General features: G+C 38.9%; 1 protein-coding gene across 3 annotated transcripts; it reads right to left on the bottom strand.

Moving 5' to 3' along the window:
* Positions 1 to 534: 534 nt before the first annotated feature.
* CA5A (carbonic anhydrase 5A) lies at positions 535 to 23973 on the bottom strand. 3 transcript variants are annotated; one of them, XM_082769692.1, is made up of 7 exons: positions 16207 to 16386; positions 14629 to 14826; positions 11243 to 11361; positions 9771 to 9866; positions 9550 to 9612; positions 7523 to 7678; positions 535 to 5623 (listed from the first exon to the last, which is right to left on the bottom strand). In XM_082769692.1, the coding sequence occupies exons 1-7, from the start codon at positions 16307 to 16309 to the stop codon at positions 5444 to 5446; spliced, it is 915 nt and encodes a 304-aa protein (XP_082625818.1). In that variant the 5' UTR covers positions 16310 to 16386; the 3' UTR covers positions 535 to 5443. The 3 variants fall into 3 exon arrangements, with proteins under 3 accessions (XP_082625818.1, XP_082625817.1, XP_082625819.1); XM_082769691.1 differs by lacking the exon at positions 16207 to 16386 and adding an exon at positions 23745 to 23973 and having other exon boundaries at positions 538 to 5623; XM_082769693.1 differs by lacking the exons at positions 535 to 5623; positions 16207 to 16386 and adding exons at positions 5710 to 6351; positions 23745 to 23973.
* Between the last annotated feature and the right edge of the window lie 571 nt (positions 23974 to 24544).

Genomic DNA, 24544 nt, shown 5'->3' on the forward strand with positions numbered 1-24544 from the left:
TATGCTACTGCAAGAGCATCTAATTTTTTATTTTTTTTTAATCAGGTAAAGAAGTGGTGTTAGCTTTTTGAACCCTTAAATAGTATTAGTGGAGTTGGCATTACTCTTAACCTGTGCCAATCTTTCTTCCTGCTGAAATGGCTTGCCTACCACAGTTTTGGAGTCCTTACATAGAAGTATTGTCTGCAACTATTTTTAGGGTTGAATTCCTTAACCAGGAACACAGCCTCCTAACTCTTCTATCAGAAGTGGAAACTTATTTGAATAAATTCAGCTTAGCATAACATATCTGTATGACACCTAGACCCTAAGCCTGGCTAGCTGTGAGTCAGGTAGATGAATTACTACTTGTTTTACTCGATGAGTCAATTATCACTAGTAAAATTCATTTTAATTTTTTTAAAGGTTATTCAAGAACATTCTTAAATCTAATGGTAGAAGCACTACAAAAAACACTAAATGTGAAACTCTGAGTTATATCACACATCAGACCACTCAGTTTTATCAACACTAATTACACAACAGAGAAAGAAAATTCACTGACAGTTTCTTTAGGTCGAGTTTAATACTAAATATCAAACAAGGTAGCTTAGTAAAGAGCTTAGAAAGTTGCAATCCTATTTTAGACAGCATGTTGCATCTAGCTGAATGTAACAAACAATTAGATATCCTTTCCTCAGTGCAGCTGCAACACAGAGGTCATTGTTCTTTCATTGCAACTACAATATGGTTCAGCAGGCTGTCACAGACTGAAGTATCACCATGTCTGACATCTGATTAGACTTCGCTCATAATGAACTGGCTCATTCTGAAGGATGAATTATATTATTTTCTTGACAGAAAATCTACTTTCTAGCTTGGAGAGCTTAGTTACACAATGAAATAGAGACACAGGTTTCTCTGTTTCTTTATTGCATAGTTGCACACTAATTTAACAGTTTAAAAACACAGCAGCTACAAGTTTCTTTCCATCAAGTAAAAACTGAAAAGAAAGGCCTGTATCCTAGGAGAATAAAAAGCATTCTCCGTTACATATATTGGCCACAAAGACAATTATTTTAGTCAATTATGATTAGGTAGATTACATACATTAAAATATACAATGTAATAACTGCCATGAAAACTAGATACACAAAGGAAAGAAAAAGTAGAGATGTGCCAACACGTACAAGTTAAGACATTCAAAATTAAGGCATTCAAATTTTAAAACAAACACTATTGACTATGAAGTTGAACAGACCAAGGGACCCTCCTTCAAAAGTATGCAACGTACAATTCCAGTACATTAAAACCCAGCAAACTTTTGTGAGATCAAAGCAACCTTAATTTCTACAGCTTTCACAGCCAAAAGATACACTCCTGTCAGACTTGCAGTAAGAATACCGATGCAAGCCATCCAGAACAGAAGACAACAAAAGACTGCTTGCACGTACGTGTTGGTTTGTACCTGAAGTGCACTGGTGCAAAAGTTCTTGAATGTAGGAATGTGGATCAAATATCCAATGCCAATTAAAATCATTCCATCTATGAAGTTGCTAAGAACAAGATTTCTATTAGGAGCAGTACTTAAATACTGAAAGGAGGTTTGACCAACACAGACCTATGCTCAAAAGCCTTCTACTCGCATTTCAACAAGCCCTCCTCAAAATGATTTCCTCTACAGTCTTTAATTCATAATACTTATTGCCACAGGAATGTCTCCCAGTACAGTATTAAGTAACAGAAGCGATTACTATTGCAATGACAAATACAATCATCTGTTTTGACCCTTCTCTATTGTACCATCTAACAGGAGAGCCTGAAGATTCCTACGCAGACACCTGTCAAACAGTTTAACTCAGTTGTGCAAAGTCACTACAAATATTAGCTAACATCCACTGATTCAACCAAATTGTTTTTCCCCATACATGACTGGAAGAATAAGGCAAAAGAATTATATCCCATCTACAATTTTGTATACACGTGCATGCACGCAGAATTATTCTCCTTGAAGTTAGCATTCACAAGGGCAATACAGTCATTGTAACATAAAAGTTTAGGAAACAGATACAAACATAAGAAAAACAACTAAAAAACAAACAAAAAAGATGAAGGAAACCTTCTCTTTTCATTACTGGTCTGCTAATTTCAACAAGAATCTGCACTGCAGCAGTGATACTGTCCATCTGTACCGGAGATTCTAAACCACTAACATGTCAATGCAAGACCTACTCATTAAGCAGCCCAGTAACTGTAACAGAAAATCCCTATAACACTTATTTTTGTAACACAGTCCAGTTAAATTTTTCTATGCTGACCTCATTTCCACACATATTCAAAACTCAGTGCTGAAACTGAAGTTGATTCATTTTATATCAGAATATTTAGATGTGATTTTATATAAATATATGGAGTATAAGTTAACTGTATGACTAGATAATATACCTATTAGCTAACAAAACTTCCATGACAATACTTTAACAAAATAAGTAAACTTCTACGAGAATTTTCTGTCTTAGATCATTGACAACAGAGTATTCAACAACATCTCAGACATCAGCATGGTGGTTAACATGCTAAAGAGATTTACCCAAATAGGAAGGAAATTTCCTTCAATGGAGCAAACATGACCAGTAAGAACTTAGTTGAATATGAGCATGCTACAGCATAACAAAACATCTGAAAATTAAACATTTATCCACGGTAGTTCCCTAAGAACAAAATGTGCATTTTGCATTGACATACTGGCCAGCAAAGCTGTGTTAGCTGGTGAAACAAGCTCAGCAGATCAGATGAAAAACTTTGTCAAAATTACCAAGGCAACTACAAAACTTTGAGCAATTGCATGAAGTTTTTTAAAAAAGAGCCATTCCCTTGTGATAGGGAGGGTCTGACTGTTTTTAAGGACTTAAACTAATAACCACAAGAAAAGAATTCCTCATAAGGGAGTTTATGTACTAATTCAGAGATGCTGTCTTAACTTGCAACTTTAAGCACGGTAGATTTTCATGTATGTTTTTAGCTGGTAGTTCAAATGATCCAAATTAGGCCAGGTTGTTCCCTTTATAATCCCAACGGTTTTCCTCCACCAGTAAAGCAAATAGTAGGTTTCTCACTGATCTCACAGAGCTTATTTCAGTTCCCTTTACTGTATCCGCCTCAATATTTATAAGGCAGCAGTTCTAAAGATTTTGGTTGATGCAGGCTACATATATCTAGCTTAGTGCTGTTGAGTCACCTGCATTTTTAAATGTAAAGGTTAGGAAAAAAATACAAAGTCATCTTAACTGCTAATAATGGGAAACAAAAATCTCAAATACATACAAGATTATTTGCAAGGCAGCCAGTTCTTGATCACTGCCATTTTTCCAAGGGGTCCTGCTCAGAAAAAAAAACACAACACGTTTGAACGGCACTGAAAGAAAACCTCCAGTTTACCAATGACTAGATCCTGAGTACACTCAGGCAGAAATTAAAAGAATTCTCTTCCTAATTTCACATCTGCAGATGTCTCTTCTAAAACTGTTTTTAGAACCTGTCATTCTCTGGAAAAAAACATTATTGATATGGTTCTGTGCACCAGAAACACAGTAAAAGATCTGGTTGATGATGCCGAAGACATACATGGTATAGTTCAACTAAGCTGTAAGGGTTTGGAAAAGGTGATGAAACTAAAGATACGTCCTGCCATTTTAAATATACTATGCAGTGAAGATATATGTATTTACACACTATTACACAGGGAATGGGGAGAGATTTTCTTGTCTTTACTCTGTAGTCACTCTAAAGTTAAGTGGGCACACTTTATATTGCCCAGGAGAAAGGCACAACTGTTGCAATCCAGCAAACGCCTGAGGTAGAGCTATTAAGGAAGCAAAGGCAGGAACTTAATGGGTTAAACAAGAAGATTCAAAAGCTTTAAAATCATTAGGGCCACACTGAAAAGCGTTAAAGTGCTTTTAAAGTGAACACTTGGAATTGGAAAGCATTGATTTCGAAGTTCTGAATTTATCATCGACAAGCTAGGGTCCTGGCATCGTTCGTACTGAGTGACACCAGCAACCAGTGCTGCTTAATGGCAGAAGCGGACCAATTAAGATTGTATCGTGGGTTTACAGACAGAAGTGTCTCATCAGAAAATGAGACTGTACATTTTGTACACAAGTTCACGCACAGGCACACTGTTAAATACAGTAAAGCGTAAGAAGCCACTGAGAAAGGTGCACTAAAGAAAATTATGGCTAGCAGTATACTTCAGAGGTAGACAACGTTTGTGGCAATTGGACCAGAACTTTAGCATAAGGCTCCACAACTGGCAACTTACACAACAATTTGTGTGGTCCACAAGTAAGTTTCAACCATCACTTAACTTTGTTATCATAAGGTGCTATAATATAACTTGGTCCCCAGTTGTCACGAAGGCAGGTATCTCTTAAGAGAAGCTTAAGACAGAACTGTGGAAAGAGTGCACTAGTGCTCTACAAGTTGCTGAAGAAAATCTTTCAGGTATATGAATGCCACATTTTGTCCATGCTCTCCTAGCACTGAATTAGGTTTCAAAACTAAAATTTTCCCCCAAATCCCACTGAGAGGGGGCAGGGGATCAGCTGGTACCCATCCAATTTTGTTTTCCCCTGATGTGATCAGTTTCCTGGGTTCCATAGGACATTTTCACCTAATTCGCTGCTCTTGCCAGTCTTGAGATACCAGCAAATTCTTTTCTCCTGATCTCTTCTCCTGGCACATTATCACCACGGAAAAGTAAAAGCTGCAAAAATCAAAAGCTTCTCCATTTGTTACAAGGTTTTGGAAAAAGGCATCTGGCTTGGGGTACAGATAGAGCAGACAGTCTGTATCATCCACATCAAACACAGGTCTTACAGTCAATGTAATAGGAACAGGCTAGATTCTGTAAGCCAGTTTTTTCCTTCTCCTCTTGTCATTCTGAGCACCAAGTCTTTTTTGTTGTTTTGAAAAAAAGAAAAAAAAAAAAAAGGAAAAAGACAAAAACATCTCTGTGTATGTGACTAGAGATGATAGTTCTCTTCCCAAAACTCAGTTCCACAAAGGAGCTTTATCAGGATTAATAGACTTCTCTCTTCTTCACACTATCTGCTTGCTAAAGTGTTTTTAGTTGGGACTATTAATTCATGCAAGTCACTGAAAGAGCTTTTGAAAAGACAGAACAATTCAGAAGACAGAAAGAGGAAGAAGATCTCCTGCCTTTTTTTCCCCCTTTAACTTTCAAAGTAGTTCCTCATTGATCCCTGCTTTCAAGTGAGTAAATTTGCTAAGAGTTTCTATCGTTTACCTAAAGAAAAGAAAAAAAATGGCACTTAGCAGAACTGAAACTAGCTAAGTGTGAAACTGCATGGCATACCCACGCTGCAAAAAAGGAAAAAATAATTACAAAGTAAAGTAAAAACCCAGTTACTGCAGTCTGGACTGGCATTTCATGGGCCATCTATGGTCTGATCTGCTGGGCATGGTCCGAGTGCTGTGCTTCCATATTCAAGACATGGCTGCTTTGGAAGGATGAACGGACAGTTCGATTCATTAATGGCTGAAGAGGGCGAAAGTTGTCTACCATCCTCTTTTCTTCTTCACCATCTGAAGTAAAGAGCAGCATCCGAAACGCCTCCAGCTGAGAATGAGAAATGGCCAATTTTGTGACTCTGCTAACTGGAGAATTTTTGGAGTACATGACAACACACAGTCATTCCTGCTTGGAAATTATCAGAGGTACTATTACATTCCCATTCTGAGAAACTTTAGCATGGCCTTCTGGGACTTCTTTGTCATCTGCTGGTAAAGATTATGTCATCATCCTTATCAATGCAGAAGAGGAGCTGTGGATCACCTGCCATCTTTAGGCAAACTTGATTTCAAATGTGTTAGGTCTTAGAACCAATTCCCATTTGAACATTGGAACTTATGCTATCTTTAATTAAATCTCTCCCAACTTGTTAATTTGCACCCTTCCTGGAGTTCTGTTGCGTATGTTGACACCCAGAAAAGAGACAATCTCAACAAGCAACAACCTGCATAGCTGTTGTTCTCAATAGTGGTTGACAACTGGGGATTAAAGTGTGCAGCAGATCAGATTTTTAATGCTCACAAAGGCAATACAACATTAAGTCAACTATATATCTTTCTATGCCATAAAAGAACGAGTGAAGAAGAGGCAAGAAAATGAGTAAAAGTTTGGAATTGGAAAAAAAAGTTATGCATTCAGTTCTCCTTGCTGTCTTACAATCCTCAGTTCTTGCCATCCTGTTACTTTATATATACTAAAGCATTAAGATCACATACATGCTTATTCTTCAGGGTTAAGATTTTACTTCCCAGATGGTGTAGCTGCATGCAGAAGTTCTATTAAAAAAAAAAGTATTTTGCCTCCTGTGATTCCACTTGCATTTCACTATTAACCAAAGTCTCAAAAAAAAAAAAAAAAGAATAAAAATAGAAAACACAGGGACAGTGCAGAGGAAACTTTCTTTTTAGTGCCTCAAACCATAAAAAAAAAAAAAAAAGTAGATAGGATCATAGCTCTTTTTTACTTATTTGCAGCCATCGCCAAGATTTGTTCCATGCTGTAAGACCTTTCTATTTATTCCACTTCTTTGAACAGACAAAAAAGTCCTGAAAACTACCAATAACAGATACAGTTGTCCTCCTTCTGTCCATTTTTTACTCATCTCTACATCTATTTCATGCCAAGGAATAACATCACATTGTACAACAAAGTACTAAAATTAAAAACAAGGGGGAATATGATAACAATTTAGGGCTGGTGTCAGAACAGACTACTGATCATCAGCTCCTCCATTTGAACTAACTTCTGTGAAGTAGCATTTGCTGAAACCTTCATCTGTTTTAAAATGAAGTTTAATAAATGTATTTAAAAATAAATAAATCAAGGACATAACAGCCAACTACCAAGTAAACATGCCTACAAAAAGGCAAAGGAAAAAACCTAATGGGAGTTCTATCTTTGGCTGTCAGAATGGCATGTGAATGACTCAGAGCTGCCACCCTTTGGTAGCTTCAAAGCCTGCCCACGGGAAGAACAGAGAATTAGCCCTTGAAGGCTCTGCAAGACTTCTGTGCGAATGCCACACTATCAGGAATACGCACAAAAGAGCGGAGGTCAGAACTTCACAAAATTTGCCCTTTCTCTTCCCTACCTACCACAAAAATGACTGCCCTGTGGTGAAGAGAGCAAAATCACACGTTTTTCTAGTAAATAATGTTATAAGTTTAAGGCATGGTTTCCAGTACAAGGCATTGTTCGTCAGAGATCAGACTACAACTGTTTGGGAACCTGGAAAAGCATCTTAAACTGCTTACTGCTGAGGTCTTAAGTCTTTCAGTATCTGTTGTTAAGGTCAGGATACCCCCACACACACAAATACTGGGGTGAAGCAGCTGCTGATCTCTGTGTATAAACAAAGTTACTAGTATTGGGAAGCAGCTACTTCTGTGCATCTGCAGCAGCAGACAGCTAAACAGGCATGGCATTAAATGTTAGAAAGAGATTTACCTGATTCTCATCGACCTCTATTGGCTTCTTCTTAATTATCCACGTGACTGATTCAGTAAGTGGAGGAGTAGTCAAAGAGCCTGCATAGGTCCAATAATCAGGGCACGAAGGTATCAAACAGGAGGGGTCAAAGACATCAAACTCAATTACAGTGTCCTAAATCCCAGAAAGAACTTACTTTTAACATTTGCAATTTGAGAAAAGAAAAAGGACAGAAGATTTAAAGATCATGACAATGAGATTAAATACTGTATATGTCACATGTGCAAAATTATGTGTTGTGAATATTAGTAATAATCTACATAAAACAGTAATTTAAAACCTAAAACTTGTAACAAGTTATTAAGCTGGGTTTGAGGCAGAGGCAGCTAGTGAGTAAACATTTAAATATTTCTGTTCTCCACGCAAGCCACTAGGAATTCAGCACAGAAGAAAAAAGGTGTGTAAAGAAGCAACAGACTGCATCTGTGTGAGAGTCAGATGCAAACATGAACATAAAAAGAATGAATGAGGGAATAAATTCAGAGAATATATGCTTAAAAGATCACAAACAATACTGGTTTTGTTTTTCCACTAAATTATTTTAGGCAGAAGGGAGAGGGAAAAGGACTAAAATTCTATTTAAACCACATCCATTATTCATGTCTCTAAGACTGTGTGCTCCCACAAGTGAGATACAGTCAGGATATAGGAGCTTCAGAACCCATGATTTCCTACACAAACATTTTACTCCTGGGGTATTTCCTGGATATAATGGCAATGCAGGGAAGGAAGATCCTGTTTATCCTGAGATAGGCTTTATCAGTTCCCCACTGAGAATGAGAAATACTGCAGTAAAGAATTTTTTTAAAATAGAAAGTTGGATAAGAGGTTCTGGGTGGGAATTTTCATTCATCATGTGAGAAAGGAAGGCGTGAAGACAGAGCAGTTATCAACTGTCCTTCCTCCTCCGCCAGACCAGGATGATATTTCCTAAGGCTTGGTATTTAAGTCAAGTGATGAGGCTGGCAAGGCAAAAGGGGCATTCAAACATTTTAAAACAAGTGTTGATGAATTGTTGGGTGACCAACATCCTTTGGAAACAAGAATCCTTTCAGAGAAGCCCACATGCAGCTCAATGAAACTAACATTTGATATTATTTTTATTTTTAAAGACCTTATCCTGAGTTTACTTCAAATCCAGATGCTATAAAATACTATATTTTCCATAATGGATGTATATTTACTGATTTTTGTAAGTCTCTTTTTGCACTGAACCAACTTGTTTGTCGTTCAGCTGGGTTTCCACTATATCTGAATTAAAACAAATATTTATGGCAGTAAAAACAATCCTCACTGCAATAAATAATGGTACAGCAACTTCAACTGAGTGTGCTTGCAAGCCAGAAATATTTTTGACACGTCTTTTTTCTGTGTACTTCCAAAATGGAATCAACACCTGGAGGAACATGAACTGCTTGTGTACGAGATCAGAGAGACACAGCACTCCCTCTCCTGGCAGAAGTCAGAACTGAGCTATGAAGATAAAATCACGTTGCCTTAGCAGAAAATTTCAGTTTTTTAAATTTTACTAGCAGACAATATATTATCTCCTCAAAGACCAGACAAAAATCAGAAAGTCTTAATTACATAAGAAACAAACCACCACTTTACACAACACAGAAAGTTCCTTCTAAAATAAAATAAAATAAAAAAAGAAAATAGAAAAAATGGTATCTGTTTTCACAGAAGAAGAAAGCAAGCTTCAATGAGGAGATTAAACATGTACATGCTCTTCTAAGGGGATACAATCTCAAGAGCACCATTTCTTAAACCAAGATGTTTGGACAGCTTGAAGTATACAATCTCATCCTTTAAAAATAGCATTTTTCTCCAGTATATTCAATAACTTACCCTACACACCAATCAGCCCCCTTTCTGACACTTAAAGCATTTACTAGCATTTTGTTATGCCTAAACTATCATTTATGTTGAATAACCATTAACTATGTTGAATGATAAATGGTGGAATCCTTGAAAACACTTACTTTGTGTTTCACTGCTGGCAAGGCATCAACCAAGGTCTGCAGCCCTTCATGATGTGCTCCTAGCTACAAAAGATGAATATGCATTACATTCTACACATCTGCCTTAATCAGAACTTTGAGACAATCAAAAAAGCCATCTAGAGGTATATTTTACTAACTGTGCTTTAACAAATTAAAACTAAGAAGGTATCATTGCAGCTTATTATACAAAGTGAAATTACCTTTAAAAACACTCCAATAACAGCTAAGCCATTGCCTTCCATCACAGCTTCTTCAAAAGTTGGGTATACAACAGCATTCCAGTGTACCAAATGCAGCTGAAATACAAATGAATGAGAAATCAGCACATGTAGACTGCATGGCAATGGTATCAAGAAATTTGATTTTTGATCTTTGCTACATTCGGTCCTGGGCAATTTGCAACACTGCAGTCAGCTACTACAGAAATCAGGGAGCACAAAAATGAAGATCAAAGTGTTATTAGAAAACAATGGTACTGCCCTTCTTTTTTGATGACTATGTATATTTTTTAATAATTTTTTTTCTTACAGGTACTTGTGATACTCCTCATGCTCTCAGAGCTCTGGCATGTATCAGATTTACAACAGGAAACCTTCCTTAGATATATCTGCTGGAAACTCTTTCCTTCATTGATTCTCTTCGTCCTTCCTACTCTTATGACATGATCTGTTCCGTCTTGCCAGTTCAGAATTTAAACTGTCAAACTCCATAGTGCTCCAGGCTCTTGACATACCCAGCTCTCCTGCTGTATTATCTAATAACTGAAAGAAGGTTTCTGAGATTTTATTAAAAATCCCAGCTGTGCTGAAGTGTGCTGCAAGTTATCATAGAATGGTACGGGTTGGAAGGGACCTTAAAGGTCATCTAATTCCAACCACTCTGCCACAGGCAGGGACGCCTTCCTGTAGTAATAATAAACCTTTATTAATAATAAACCACCTAAAGTAATAATAAATGTTTAGAAAGCATAAAACCATGTTCAGTAATATTAAGCAAAGTGGTTTTAATGCAGCAAGGATTGAAAGTTTTGGACATCCACTAGACATCAGGTGACATGCAGTGCATTCACCGTACTGTCAAGAAGAGATCCTACACTTCACATGAACTCTTAGCTTATTGCAGTTCAGATGTAAAGCACTTAAATAACAAACACACAAACAACACAAGATGTGAGATTGTGCATTTTACCTCAGCACTTGCTGTCCACCAGATCTGCACCACATCAGCTGGGACCTGGGAGCTTATTAAGCAAGAACAAATACCTGTCCTGACTGTGAAGAAGTCTGCTTTGTGATCCTTTTCCCCTTTAAAAGGAGGAAAGGCAAGCAATTTGTGCCATTCCATCCTGACAGAGCTTGAATAGCAATTATGCTTTGCTGTGTGCTATTGGCTTGTCCCGCAGCTACCACTGTGGGCATTCAGGGAGAAGAAAACATTATTGAAACTTTCAGTCACGGGGCTAATGTTTACTTTAAGACCAAGTTCTCCTCCAGAAAATTAAGTAAATATGAGCTTACTAACACAAAGGTAGATGAGCTGTAGCACCTACTAGGCTTTATCCTTAAGAGTAAGCTGCAATTCTTTACAGACACAGAGCTTTCAAGAAAGCACAATAGTTACAGACAGCCTGAGATGTAGACTTTGGTATCCGCGTTAAGATTTTTCATCATACCTCTGCTGGGTAAAATTTACTGTCAACTGTGTGCTCTGAACCCCACTCGTTTATAGCTCCCCAGTGGAAGTGGAACTGCTTTAGCCTGTATTGGTTTTCCAAGGGACCTCCGACGATTACTAAAAAACAAAACAAGACATACACTAATAAATATGATTTAGAAGTGTCCAGACAAGTAGCACATTAAAGTCCCCCTTCAAATAAATTTGCTCAAAGAAAAAAAAATTGAAGCAGTTATCTTAGTGAAAGCCTCATGATTTTGTAAACACATCAATGAAAAAAAAAAACTATGCCTGTTTTTTTCTGTGTCCTTTTTTTCCCCCCACTCATTTCCTCCTATTTGAACCAGGAATACCCAGCAAAGTCTTCCTGCTAATTATTACATCAGAGCATCTGGTAAATTAGAGACTGTAACTACTTCCAAAGGACTAATAACAAATACGTAGCTGTAAAGAACAGTTTGCTGATTTTTACTTAACTGTACAACATGCTTCAATTTAATAGCAAACTACTGTATAAAGTACATAATCCCAACACTACTTCGGGAAAGAAGTTAATCAGTTTAATGCTAAGGAGAAAAAAATGAGAGGCATTAAAAGGCTTCCCCCCCCTTTTTTTTTTTTGAATGCCAGAAGTTTTGAAATTCTAACTAGATAGTTACGCATGTTATGCAAACAAGTCATGCGTATTGACATTTTATTAAACCTCATCCACTGCTCCTGAGCTCTTAACAGAAATACAAAACTGACCATCATTAAAAAAAATCACAGTGGAATAAGGTAACTTTCAGTGATGGGATGGAGATGACGCTCACAGCTCCAAGTCAGAATTAAGGCTTCTGTGCTCTAACACTATCAATTCCTGATTAGTCACTTGTGTGTTTGCATCTGTGCATATGTTCATGTGAATAATCACATTCACCTGAATGTTTGCTCACAAGGTAGGCACAGGCACACATTTATAGAAAATCAAGTTCCTATAGCAGGCAGTAGAAAGTGACAAGAAAGAAACAGGAACTTACAATCCCTTTATCAGCATTTTCACCTTCCATTTCCTATCAATTTACCACAGTTTTGATAAGTTTAAAGCAAAATAGAAGATTTAAAAAACAAACAAAAACAAAAACTAATAGTAAGAGGAAAGAATCACATCAGCTGCTTGTTTTTTTGCAGAGGAAGCCATTCATGCATACAGACAGGACCACATTCTGTACATACCTTCTCCACACCCTCTTTTTCATCCTGTTCTGCTCAAAAGCAAACACCCCCTTGTAGCACTACCTTCATCTTTTGCCAAAGCCTTGTTTTGCCTCATCTGAGGAGTTGGGCATTTTTTGTCTATCCTGGATGCACACTTTCATCTTCTGTTTCAATTTTGTTGCTTTTTTCTTGTTTGTTCATTCATAAACTTCCTTCTCTAGATTTCTATTATTGTTAGACAGAAGCTGGCAGAAAGAAAAATGAGAAATAGCAATAGTAAAGAGAAAGGTGGCAGAGAGAGAGGCAGGCAGTTGGAAACCAGGCCATTTATACAGCAACACCCCATAACCTGTTGCTTCTATCACTTTGGAACTCTATCACTGATTTGCTCAATACCATCATCAGCCATCATCACCCTTCATTGGCTTTAATTCATTTGAGGAAGATGATGATGATGATGAAAAGGCAGCCATCCAGAAAGAGGCAGCAAGAATGCTCACATAAAGATTTACCCCAAGTGTTTAGTAGCAGAGAATAAAGCAGAAAAGATCTTTCAGAGCTGTGATGCACTCTGAATACTCAGCCTCTAAAAGGCCCCCCTCTAATTGACAGTCTCAATACTCTTATGCTTGCATTTTTTGTCACAAATACTGTTCCTGTGTATTTAAATATTGCACTTTTCTTAATCTCTTGCTGGCAACTCCCCTCTAGTACTTCAGTTCTTGCAGAGAAAAATGACTTTGTTATCCACGGAACTGCAAACCATTACACTTTTCAGGAATGCATCAACAGATAGCAGGGTATGGCTGTATAAAGTGAAAGACTTAAATTGAAAGCAAAACAGAGCTAAAATGAGTAAGCAAAAATCACTGATGAGCTTGTTAGTGCATCTCCATCTTAATCTCTCCTCTGACTAATGCACTTGAAGTTTACATTGTAAAAACAGATGGCTTCTTCATTACTTATCATAGCCCTCAAATGAACAAGGGTGAGAATACTTCCTGGGTGCACAGCTATAAATAAAAATCAATAAAAAAGATAAAAACAAGAACACTTTTCACAAGTCCCTGAAAGGTCCATGCATTCTACCACTACTGCTTTTGCTGCATTGTTTTTATCAGCCTCTGCCCAAATATCAACCAAAAATACTGACATTAGGGACACAGCATTTGTCCATTAGCACACTGAAAGCATCCTTCCCCAGAACAATGCAAAATCCCGTAAGAAGTTTTAGTATCTCTCATGGTAAGCAGTCATCATCTTAAACATAAATACCTCTAGACAAACAGGTTCAGTTTTGCCCAGGGTCCCACAATTCTTCCCTCCAAGACAAGCTGAATAATTGACATGAATCATGGTGTTTCTCAATATCCCTGACCAACCACTACCACTTCACCTACCGTTACAAAATATCCTCTTTATGTATAATAGTAACATACTTCAGTAAACAAGTTTCAAAAGGAACAATCTGCCAGCAAACTGGAATTTGGTAACAATATCTTGATTTTAAATCACTTAATTCTACCAAGCATTAAAAAGAAATTAGCTGCTCAGGTCAGAGTGCTTATTCAAAACAAATTGCTGGAATGCATAATTGGATTTTACATGCACAGACTTATGCTTAGACTATAGCAACAGGAACACTTGCACCTGCTCCCTGTGGTCACAGCTCAGTATTATTTAAACCTACAAAAGCTTATTGAGATAAGGATGTATGCTTTCCAAGTGAAAGTCATTTTGCTACTAGTTATTTCACATGCATTAAGTATATCTGTTAACGTTCCAAAAGAGATAAGTGGCAGATTACTTTAATAAAGCTGAATGATGGAACCTCATTTAAAATTAAGTAGATACACACATATATGACTGAAGATTGACTCATGTAAGCAAAGCTGTGTTATTACAAGACCTTATCAAAAGGCTGGGCATTAGGGCTTGTGTAGTAAGAATAAATTTCACCCTACAACAGGATCTGTGCACAACAGCCATGGTAATAAACACACAGTAAAAGTTAGACACAGAACTTCTGTATTACAGTTCCCATCACTGTAAACCCATGTTTAGCTAAAGCTTTCTACCATTTTCAACGTTTGTGATGTTGTTATTGAACCCAATGCTTTACAGCATGCAAAGATTTCTCCACTTGAAGCATTAACAACACATTAAATAGATCTGAGTTTTGCTTACTTGATCTATCAGTAGAATCATCAAACTCAACCAGGAATGAATACCCATTGTTCCAGATGTGAAGACACGTTGTTGGGTCATAGCTGATTTTCAGAGGCTTCAGAAAGGGGTCATAAACGCTATCTCTCCACTGGATGTTGATAGGAGACTGTCGACTGCCCCCAGGAATTGAAAGTGGACTCTGCCAAAGTGGATGCACTGGAAGATAATGAAGAGAGTCAAGTCAGCCTCTAACACACGATTCCAGAATTTACAACTAAACACTTCAGAATTTTTGGCAAGAAAAGGTGGTTTGGCATATTGGCTCCAAGGGATTAATTCAAGTCAGCTGATGCACATGAAAGTTAAAAAAGAAAAAAAAAAATAAGGAAAGAAAAACATGCCAGTTGTGTGACTCAGAGCTACACAGGGAAGTGCCTTAGTTCGACTTAGATCTTAGTATCTGGGGTGACACCTTTTCCATTTGCAAAATGCTCTTCGAAGAAGTTGTCCCCTTTATTTGTCAGAAAATTATTCTCTTCTTATTGCAAATGGGCTTTAAGGTAGCTTCTGCTTTATAACTTTGCCAGAGCCTCACCACACCGCTTCAGCTTTCTTTACACACCGCTGCCATTAACCTATGTCATAGGGCACCAGCCAGGATGACTCCTACAACACAGAAATACTCCCGTGAAGGTGCCAGTCCCTCGCCTACGTACCCGTGCTCAGGGGTTACAGCAGTGCTGAGGGTGCAGTGCTCCTGAAGCACCCACAGCAATATTGAGTAAGAGCTTCTTACGCAGTCAGGATCTAAAGCTGATCTCGACACCAGGAAAATGCTTAACTACCAGTTTTGGGGTCAGCTTGGGCTTTTCAAGCTTTCACAAGCAGGGTAGACGCATTTACGTGGTTTCCTTGGGACTTTATTCAGCTTAAAAACACAACCGAGAGCTGTGTGGATTTGGGGAGCACTTGTTCACCTGCAGCCCCCAGACACCAATGACCCACAGAGGTTTTTGTGCCTTGGCCATCCTCTGACCCCAAAATACCATGGCTCCAAATCACTGTGCTGCTGGCCGCTTCAACACAGCCGCTTTATGGCCCTTTACAAGGTGAAAAAATTACCTTAAACTGAACTTTTTATCAAACCACTCACTTTATCAAACCACTCACTGGCTTCTCCAACAAGTGGCAAACTTTATCGGCCTGCACAAGGTCACCGCACGCAGGTAAGGCAGCGGCGGGGGACCAAAATATCCTCCCAGAGCACCACAGCCGCCTCCTGTCACCATCACTGCCATTTCCTGATGCTTCAGCGCAGGAAACGAAGACAAAGCGAGGCTAAACTTTCTGCGAGAAGAAACCTTGAGGAGCCCGGGGGCGGCTGACGGGGACGGCCGGGAGGGGGGAACGGGCGCTGCCCGCCCGCCCGCCCGGGGAGCCCTCAGCCGGGCTGCGGGAGGGCAGGGGCGGCACGGAGAGGGGCAAGGAACCGGGCAGGGACAGCGAAGGGGTTCGGGGTTGAGCCCTGCTCTCCTCAGGCAAGGGAGTAAGGGGCGCCCGTGCCCCCCATGAGGGAGGGCGGCGGCACTCACTCACGGGCGTTCCGCAGGCGGTAGGAGCAGCAGGCACCCAAGCTGCACCGTCGCGTCCCCCGCCACGAAGCGGCGGCCCCCAGGGCTCGGCGTAGCAGCAGCAGCATCGCTCGGCACCACACAAAACCGTACAGAACCGTCAAGAACCGCCCGGCACCCCGCCGATCGCCGCCACCGCCCTGCCCGGCACGGAGCGGCCCCTTCCGGCACGGCCCCGCGCCCCGCCCGCCGCCATGGCGCCCTCAGCGCCACCCGCTGCCCCTGAGGCGAAGCCAAGCGGGGAAAGCGGCATCTGCAGGGCCGGGACTTTTTTAATACTCGGTTTTTAGATGAGTTTTGTCTTGGGGTAGTGCTGGAGAAGACACTGTGGTTCCCTGTGGGTGCGTGTTAGCCATATGGTCAAGCTAACTCATGTGTGTGACTCGTCCAAAACATGTATTTCCTCTGAGGTAAAAACTGCGAGGGCTTGCCAACACGCCTTAGGATATTAGCAAATAGCCTTATTTAGTTAGTTTTGCGCCAGTTGCAGGCTTCGGTTTCTTCCAGCTGAAGGCAGGAAGGCCTCCAGCCTGATCCCTCTCCCACAGATGGAGCCCTGTGGTGCCATCCCACATCATGCATTGAAAAGTTAACATTACGGCCACTTCACCTACCTGTATCCGCCCCAAAAGCTAAAAGTCAAAATACGCCTGTTAGAGGGATTGTCAGCAGGGCCAATTCATCTAGCATTTGTCTGAAACTGCCTGAGGCAGGCCTTAGATAAAACGTTAGTTAAAACCTTGGTTAATTCATGCACCTTTTCTGTATTACAGCTACCAGTGGGCACACAAAGCAAACAAGAGAAGTCCACAGAAAGCTGATAGTGTTGGTGATAGCACAGAGATGACGTAAGTGTTACGATTTTGGCTGGGTCCACTGGGCAGGCAGCAGCAGAATGCTCAACTCGACATCTTACCACTTGCTTTGAATCATATTTACTTGTTAGTCTATTAAAAACATTTTGCAAATCTTATTTACCTTTTGGAGATTGCAATACCGTGTAAGAAGTCTCCATTGCATCCACACTACAGTATTTATAAAACACCCCTGAACTGAGTAAAAAGAGGTCAAAATCTGGCAAGTGATTTGCTTTGAATGGCTACGTGATCACACGACCTGTCATCGGGAGATGAATAAAGACAAGCAATGTGATCATATACAAGTATTCAGATCTTTTGAATCTGGGTTTGAAGCTCATTTTACTTCCACCCACATCTAGGTATGCTTTCTGTTAAGTGCAGTATTTTTTTATTTTTTTTTTTTAGTATTCAGTTGCAAACACAGCGAATTCTTCATTTGTCTGTCAATGCTTTTCAGGATGGCTAAGCTTATTACCATCCACACACAGCTTCTTCCTACAACTTAAAAAGAAGAGATAGGTACTTGATAAAATTGAAAACAGTTGCTGCTCCTAAAGGTCATTATTCATTCAGGCTTAATAACAGCTCAGTAGTTTTATGCTTATGCCCTTGTATTCAGCACAGGTCAGATGCGTTCGTTGCTGAAGCTGCTTATGAACAGCAGGTAGCTTCTGGTTGTGAGGACAGCCCACATGAGCTTCATACTTCACTGCAGCAGGGAACACTGTAAAAGCTTCAGAAATTTTAATACTGGGTATAAACAAGAGATACGCCTTTATTCTTATCTGTTAACAGAACAAGCTTGTCATTTCTTCACGTTCCATTCTTCTGTGACGTGTCCTTGAATCGCAGTTAACATTCTTGGGCCACTTAAAAGTCATGTCTAACATATTAACTAATTTATTTATACTCTATATCAGTATAGATGCTTATTGTTGCAGAAACCATAACTTGATTTCTGTGTAACTATCACTTTTATGTATGGGAAAAGCAATTAAAAATAAGCCTAAAACTGCACTAGTCTGCTTTACACAGTGTCTTTAAGATTACCAAACTTTGTCAAGCTTTTTGAGGATTTGATCCTGCAAGGTCTTGAAAATATAAAAAAATAGTATAGAGCTACTAAGCTGAGCAGAGTGAGTCAGTTCTTGTGGGTTGAACAACACAGCCAAAGGAAAACTCTCATAGCATAGGCGTGCAAGAAACAATTGGCTGTTCAGCTGCAAAACTAAGAAGAAATAACTTTGCCCCACAACACTTTTGTTTCCCTTCTGAATCATCCACAAATGCTGCATCCAGTTTACATGTGCATGCTACTTCTGAATATAAATTTCAGTAAAGCCTGAACATTTAATAAAAAAAAATAAATCTCTAGGGGGTTGAAGAAAACCCTTCAAAATACAAGCTCAGTGGCAGTGAGGTGTTATTTGTTTTGGAAACTACAGACAAAAGCAATAACTAGGTGCAAAAAGAAACATAAGCCCTAAACCGTGTTCCCAGCACTCAGGAAGAATGGCCAAAATCATCTTTTCTAGACTGTTTCAGAAACAGAACTTTTCCTTGGCAGCATCCCAGTTATGGGAGGTGTTTTATGCCAGACAGGCATGGCTGTCATGCAGCAAGCTAGAGAACAACAGCAGCCAGAATTGCAATATGTTTCTTTTGTTCTTATGTGTTCCAAAATTGTTGTTTCTGGACCACCTGGGAGGCTTCATCTATGCCCTCTCTTGTTCCTGAACTGAGCATGCTGTCTGCATAAGAGGAACCCAACAACCAGAAATTTGTCAATTAGCCTATGGGATGAGTTAAAGTGATATAGAAGCACTGTGGAAAGCAAAATAAAAATCTTATCTAATAGGTCTGTTTTAAATGGGCAAATTTAAATGCAATGTGAGAATTAAGATAGCGTGCAGTTTGTACTTCAAGCGTGCCTCATGTATCATCAGCTCATTGAGGAAGGGTCTTGTCTGTTATTTACTTTTGTTACATGCATATCTATGGTAGTGTCAGAACAGTTACAGTAAATACTGCATACTGTAATATAACAAAAATGACCAAGATGCGAGTCACCCATGAAGAGAGGTCTATTACAAACAGATTTTTTTTAACCTTTCAAGCCAGACACAGTGATGTTCCATTTAATTTTACAGTATTTGAAGGCTTCTTATATTTGCATTGTTCTTTTTTCCTACCTTTCCCAGTTGAGGCAGATACAATGGCACTGTTTGGATGGCTCTGTACTTTGAAATGTTTTCTGTAATTATTTGCTGCTATAGATACTTCAACAGATTTTTTTTTTTTTTGAATAATCATTAGAAAGTTCACTTAGCATTGATGCAAGTATCAGAAGTTTCAGAATGGGAGTAAATATCCAGATTAAAATAGAGGTTGTGTATATTACTGGATTGTTATAATTTATAACATGATTTCCAAGAAGGCATCTTGAAGGTGACAGCTCTGTGGTAAAAATCCAGAATAAGTTCAGTTAAATGAAAGGAATTACTGCCAATTTACACTACTGTGAACTTGATTTAAAGAAACAAAGCATTTTTTGATGGTTTACTAAATCTAGATTGGCAAAGCCAAAATAGCGTACAGTTATTTGAAATTCCCTCAAGTATTGTGGGGAGGAGAGAGTTGTCGCATATGGGATATAAAATTAGAAGAAAGAGTACCAAAACTAATTCAGGTAGCTGTCAAGAATGAGGGATACAGTGACTCAGCGTTAGTGGGTTTTATTCTTTAAGGTTTTCATCTTTAAAAAGGAAAAAAGGGGAAGAGAAAAAAAAAAGAGCTGTTGAATGAAGCACTTTGTTCACATAGGGGCTTTCAAACAAGCGTCACCCTGCTCTGAAGTAGAACAGGGAGGTCAGGACTGTGGGGGCAGTTGGGAAACCGCACCCACTTGAAGGAAATGTGTTTTTGTCCTAAATTGAGCAGCCGTGCTTTCCATAGCAACACATTCTGAATTAGAAAAATAAAAACAAACATTACTGAAACTCAGTAAAGAACCATATAAACTTTAAAGGACCATGGCTCTGCTTCAGCCACTTGGATTGAATATTACAGAGGAAATCCAAGATAGGTTGATTTCTTTGAGGCTTTTTAGTATGAATCAAGATTTTGGATGATAACAGCCGTGGTTGGCTGTGGTTCATCATGACAAGGTGTTGAAAGTTCTGCTGAATTGATGTCAGAGTTGGACTGTGATGTAGGCCAGTTTATTGATAAACAGTCCAATGCTTTTTATCAAGCGGATGCAACTGACAGAGTACTCTAAGCTCAACAGGAAAGCAGCAGCAGATTGTGAAATGCTGAGCTTTTCTCTGCTTCCAGAATGTTTGGCTGAGATAGGAGCCTGGATGAGAAGGCAGTAGCTGAGGCTAAGTCCAGATAAGAAGAAGGTAATTTCAGTTGGCAAGGTAAAGCAAATAGGGGCTTTATCTTTTCCGTATAAAAACATTTGCTAAAATTATGCAGGCAGGCTTAGAAGGTACCTCATGGACAATTCGCGTCTGGTTACTGCAATTGGACGTGCAGTCCTGGAGATGGCACACCTGGATCGTGTGTCGCTGCTGTACGTGGGCATTTAAAAATGAATGGAAGGATTCTGCTTTTCTTGTACCTTCTTCTCAAAGGATAGGAAAGAAAAAAGCCTTTCAGTTCTGCTCTGGCAATAAATATTAGGATGAGGGTGTACTCCATAGCCTTAAAATCCTTACGGAGAACATTTCCAGCAACTCCTTGTCTATTTTGTTAAAAGGTGTCTGAAACTACTACTTCCATCTATCGTTAGCAGATATCACAGAGTTTACTACAGGCATCCACGCAGTATTCCACATCATTAGAAACTGTTACATATATTCTCCGATCTCAGAATTGCTTCTACAGTTCTTTCCCAGTGAATTGCAGAAAAATAGTGTTTTACTCGTGGGGTCACAATGGGAATCCAGAAGAGGCACGGGGAAGTATCAGTCTTTGCATTGTTTTATGTATTATTTGTTGTCATAGCAGAAGTCTGAGCTATCACCACCCAGCTTTTTCCTGTGAGTGGGAAGGGTAGGGGGGGAAAGTAAAAGATGAAATTCAGAACATGGTAGTGAAAATGATGAACTTCATATCGAAGACTTCAACTAAGAGCTCAGCAGCCTAACTTTACCAGGCTTCAGAACGTGGACCATTTTTTCCAAGTCTTTGCTGCTGAACGGGCTGTTTATGCTGTCATCTGTGCAGAGCTGAATGTAATTGAATGTGCTTTTTGCTTTCAGCGCATGTTATACACGGGGTCTAGCCACCAGATGGAGGAACCCACAGGCTGGCTTATTCAGAGCTAGCGTCTATTCACTGGCAGCTGAAACCAACCATTCTAAAGATGGTGTTTTTCTGAATCGGTTTGTTTTGGCATTTCCTGCATGAATGTCATGGAATAGAGAAAGATTTAAGTAATCAATAGCATCTGTCTTAAACTGAAGAGGAATGTGAGTAAAAACAGTTAGCATTTGTAGTTAATTTAATCAGTAGTGGTCTTGTGATCGAACGGCCTTGTATGAGCTCTTCCTGGAACGTTTGGTAGCACAAATTGAGTTTTGATTTCTCAGTGCAGTTCCCAACAGACCAGTATTCACAGGAAAAAAACACGGCATCATTTAGCCCCTTATTGGGGACTGATGGACCATGGATAACCCCCAAAATAATGAGTTTCTCTATCACATGGCAAGACAGAGATCTCAGCCCTTCTCCACTTTGCCTTCTTACTTCACCGAAGGATTTCAAATAATTTTCCTAGAATAATACTTTTACCAATTAAAGAGAAATGTCACACTAACAGTAATTAAGTTTTGAAGTTTTAAATTCTGTAGGCCTTAAGGTTTTGTGGCATATTAATACCAAACAAGTAGGAAAGTGAGGAACTCTGCATAGGGATTCTGTACTGCTGATTTTTAGGTTTCATTACTGTTTTAATGAAGGGTCTGGATTTATATTATCTGTATGGCTTCTGCAATTGGAAGCCATTGGACTTGCAGTCTTACATACAGTTGTATAGGCTTCTAATTAGAACATCTAATCTGAACTCACTAGAAAAGCTGCTACTGCATACACCTAGTTAATACACTTAATCTGAATTTTGTAAAAAAGCGCCTGTTTTGTAAGGCTGAAACATTGTTTTTATAATTATTACTGTGGGACTTTTCTTTGACTAGATGAATGTCTTCATTTTTCGTTATTAATGAAAAACAAGTTTCTAAACATGCTTGTAAGTGGAAAAAACTGATAACAGAGAAACTTTAAGAAGCCTTTGTTATTGTATTACTAAGAAAGTACTCTAAACAGGTCAGAAAAGGAAAAAATACTGTCATGGTTGCATAAGTGATTTAAGTTTTGCATTAAGAACATGTTAATGGTACTTTCTTGTGGACACTTCACTAGCAACAAAATCTAATGCTAATCTTGCTTCTAGAATTGGGCATCTACAGATTTTAAAGGTACTTTTTTAATGAAGGTGAAAATGCTATATTATGTTACTTGATTGAATACCCATTTTGTATTATATTTTCAGAATAAAACATGCATTTTCTGTTCTGATTAGTAAAAAGGGGAAAATTTAGACTGAGAACTCAGACAAATATTGTATAAATTCTATAGTCATAAAAACTGCTCTAAATTATTTCTTGTGAGTGATAGAGAAACTTGCATGCTATATCTTACATACAGCTTCCATGTCTGGGAATGTACACACAGTGCGCAGTGTACTAGGCAGCTAATCTATCAGTATTTCTGAAATGCTGGTCACTTTGTGGCAGAAAGTATTGTGGTGTCACCTTCCAAAATGTCCTTACAAGTGTAGAGCTGTTAAACGCTGACAGTTATTGAAAATTTCTTGTAACTATCAGGAGAAACAAAGCCTTGTGCTAGTCTGCTTTGCATTATAGCTGCCACATAAGATAAAATCAGCTGTTTTCTCATTAAGTAAATACAAGTTTTATTGTTTGATAATTGAAATAGAGGAGAATCACACTGCAGTTTTCAAGGAGGAATATGGCTATTCTTTGAAAAAAGTAAGCTAAATATTTTTGCAGAGGAAAAATAGTGGATACAAAGGGATTTCTTAGATGTAAAATGTTAACCTGTACTATTGCTCCAGCTGCCATTATCTCCACACGACTGAGTAGAGATGTAATCCCTGGCTGGCCTCACCACAAGTCATATCTGAAGATAAGTTAATCAGCTTTTTAAACAACTAAGCCTTTGACATTTTAGTTTATGCACATATAGCACCTCAGTAAGTCATTCACTGTAGGTCTCCTAGACACCAAATTTCAAGGGCTTTGTGGTTTGTACTTCTGTAGGGCCTTATTTTCAAAACTGAACATTGTAGTGTCTATCAAAGTTACCCAGAGTCTGTATAATTACAGATTTCACTGGAGCCAGTCAAAACCTTGCATGACAAAATTGTTTTAAAGTCTATTTAAAAAAGTAAGGTATTTCTATCTCTAGTTTCTTTTCTTCTTTTCATTTTTTTTCTTTAATCTCTCAGTCACATTCCCAAATTTCCCTTTTTAGTTATGTGACGAAAGAGCAACAATCACATTTATCTTTGTACCTCTGCATCTCTCTTATACACGTAATAAAACGAAATACTTACACGCATCATTCCTGTCTTTATGAGTGCAGGTAGCCAGGCTGCAGAGTCGTGCTGGCGGATTCCAGAGAGTTTTCAGCTGCTTGTATAAATGCACCAGAGTATTTGTCTTCACGTTATTCATTATTATCACCTTGGCACTTGAAAACTTTGGCTAATCAAACAGCCAGAGGAGTGTTCTGGAGTCTAGCAACCTATCAACACAGAGGAAAAAAATGCTGTGGACATACAGCTTCAAGGGATCTCCAGGCCTATTTATAAAAAAAAAAATGAGAGCACCCTTTTCTGGTTGGAGAGAGGGAGCTAACCAAACAGTTAATTTTCAACTTCTCCCTGGAGTGGCTTTTTTCATTGGCTCTAATTTAGTTGGAGGCTGGGCTAGTTGGTAATTATTTGTGCACTTTCCAGGCTTTCTCTCATGTGGCTCCAAGAATACCAAAGGGTCACAAAACCCACTCTTTTGTATGCAAGGAGAGATTTCTTATCACTTCTTCACCCATATGTTCTTTCAAATGCTGATAGCTAACAGTTGCTATCATTGACAGCTGTGATCTGAGGAGCGATGACCGCTCAAGCTGAGGAATTTGCAGAAATCTCATAGATACAAAGCCTCCTCCAGCAGAACAGGCGGAGCAGCCTCCCACAGAAAAGCATTTCAGCTCCTATTGCACCATCAAGGTGAAGAAACTCCTGAACTATAAGGTGTCCCATAAGAAGGATCATTTCTTAGAGGTTAGAAGCAGAAACAGACCCAAAGAGCCATGGTTACCCACTCACTTTAACTCTGTAGATCTTTTAGATCT

Source organism: Aythya marila, assembly GCF_965140915.1.
Source record: "Aythya marila genome assembly, chromosome: 12".
Taxonomy (NCBI): domain Eukaryota; kingdom Metazoa; phylum Chordata; class Aves; order Anseriformes; family Anatidae; genus Aythya; species Aythya marila.

Excerpts from the sequence above, each read along its gene's own strand:
- CA5A (XM_082769691.1), bottom strand. The coding sequence starts at position 23,865 with ATGAATAACGTGAAGACAAATACTCTGGTGCATTTATACAAGCAGCTG. Across the intron at positions 9,867-11,242 it reads GTAAATTTTACCCAGCAGAG|CTGCATTTGGTACACTGGAA; the intron begins GTATGATGAAAA and ends TTTGTATTTCAG. Across the intron at positions 9,613-9,770 it reads TTATTGGAGTGTTTTTAAAG|CTAGGAGCACATCATGAAGG; the intron begins GTAATTTCACTT and ends CATCTTTTGTAG.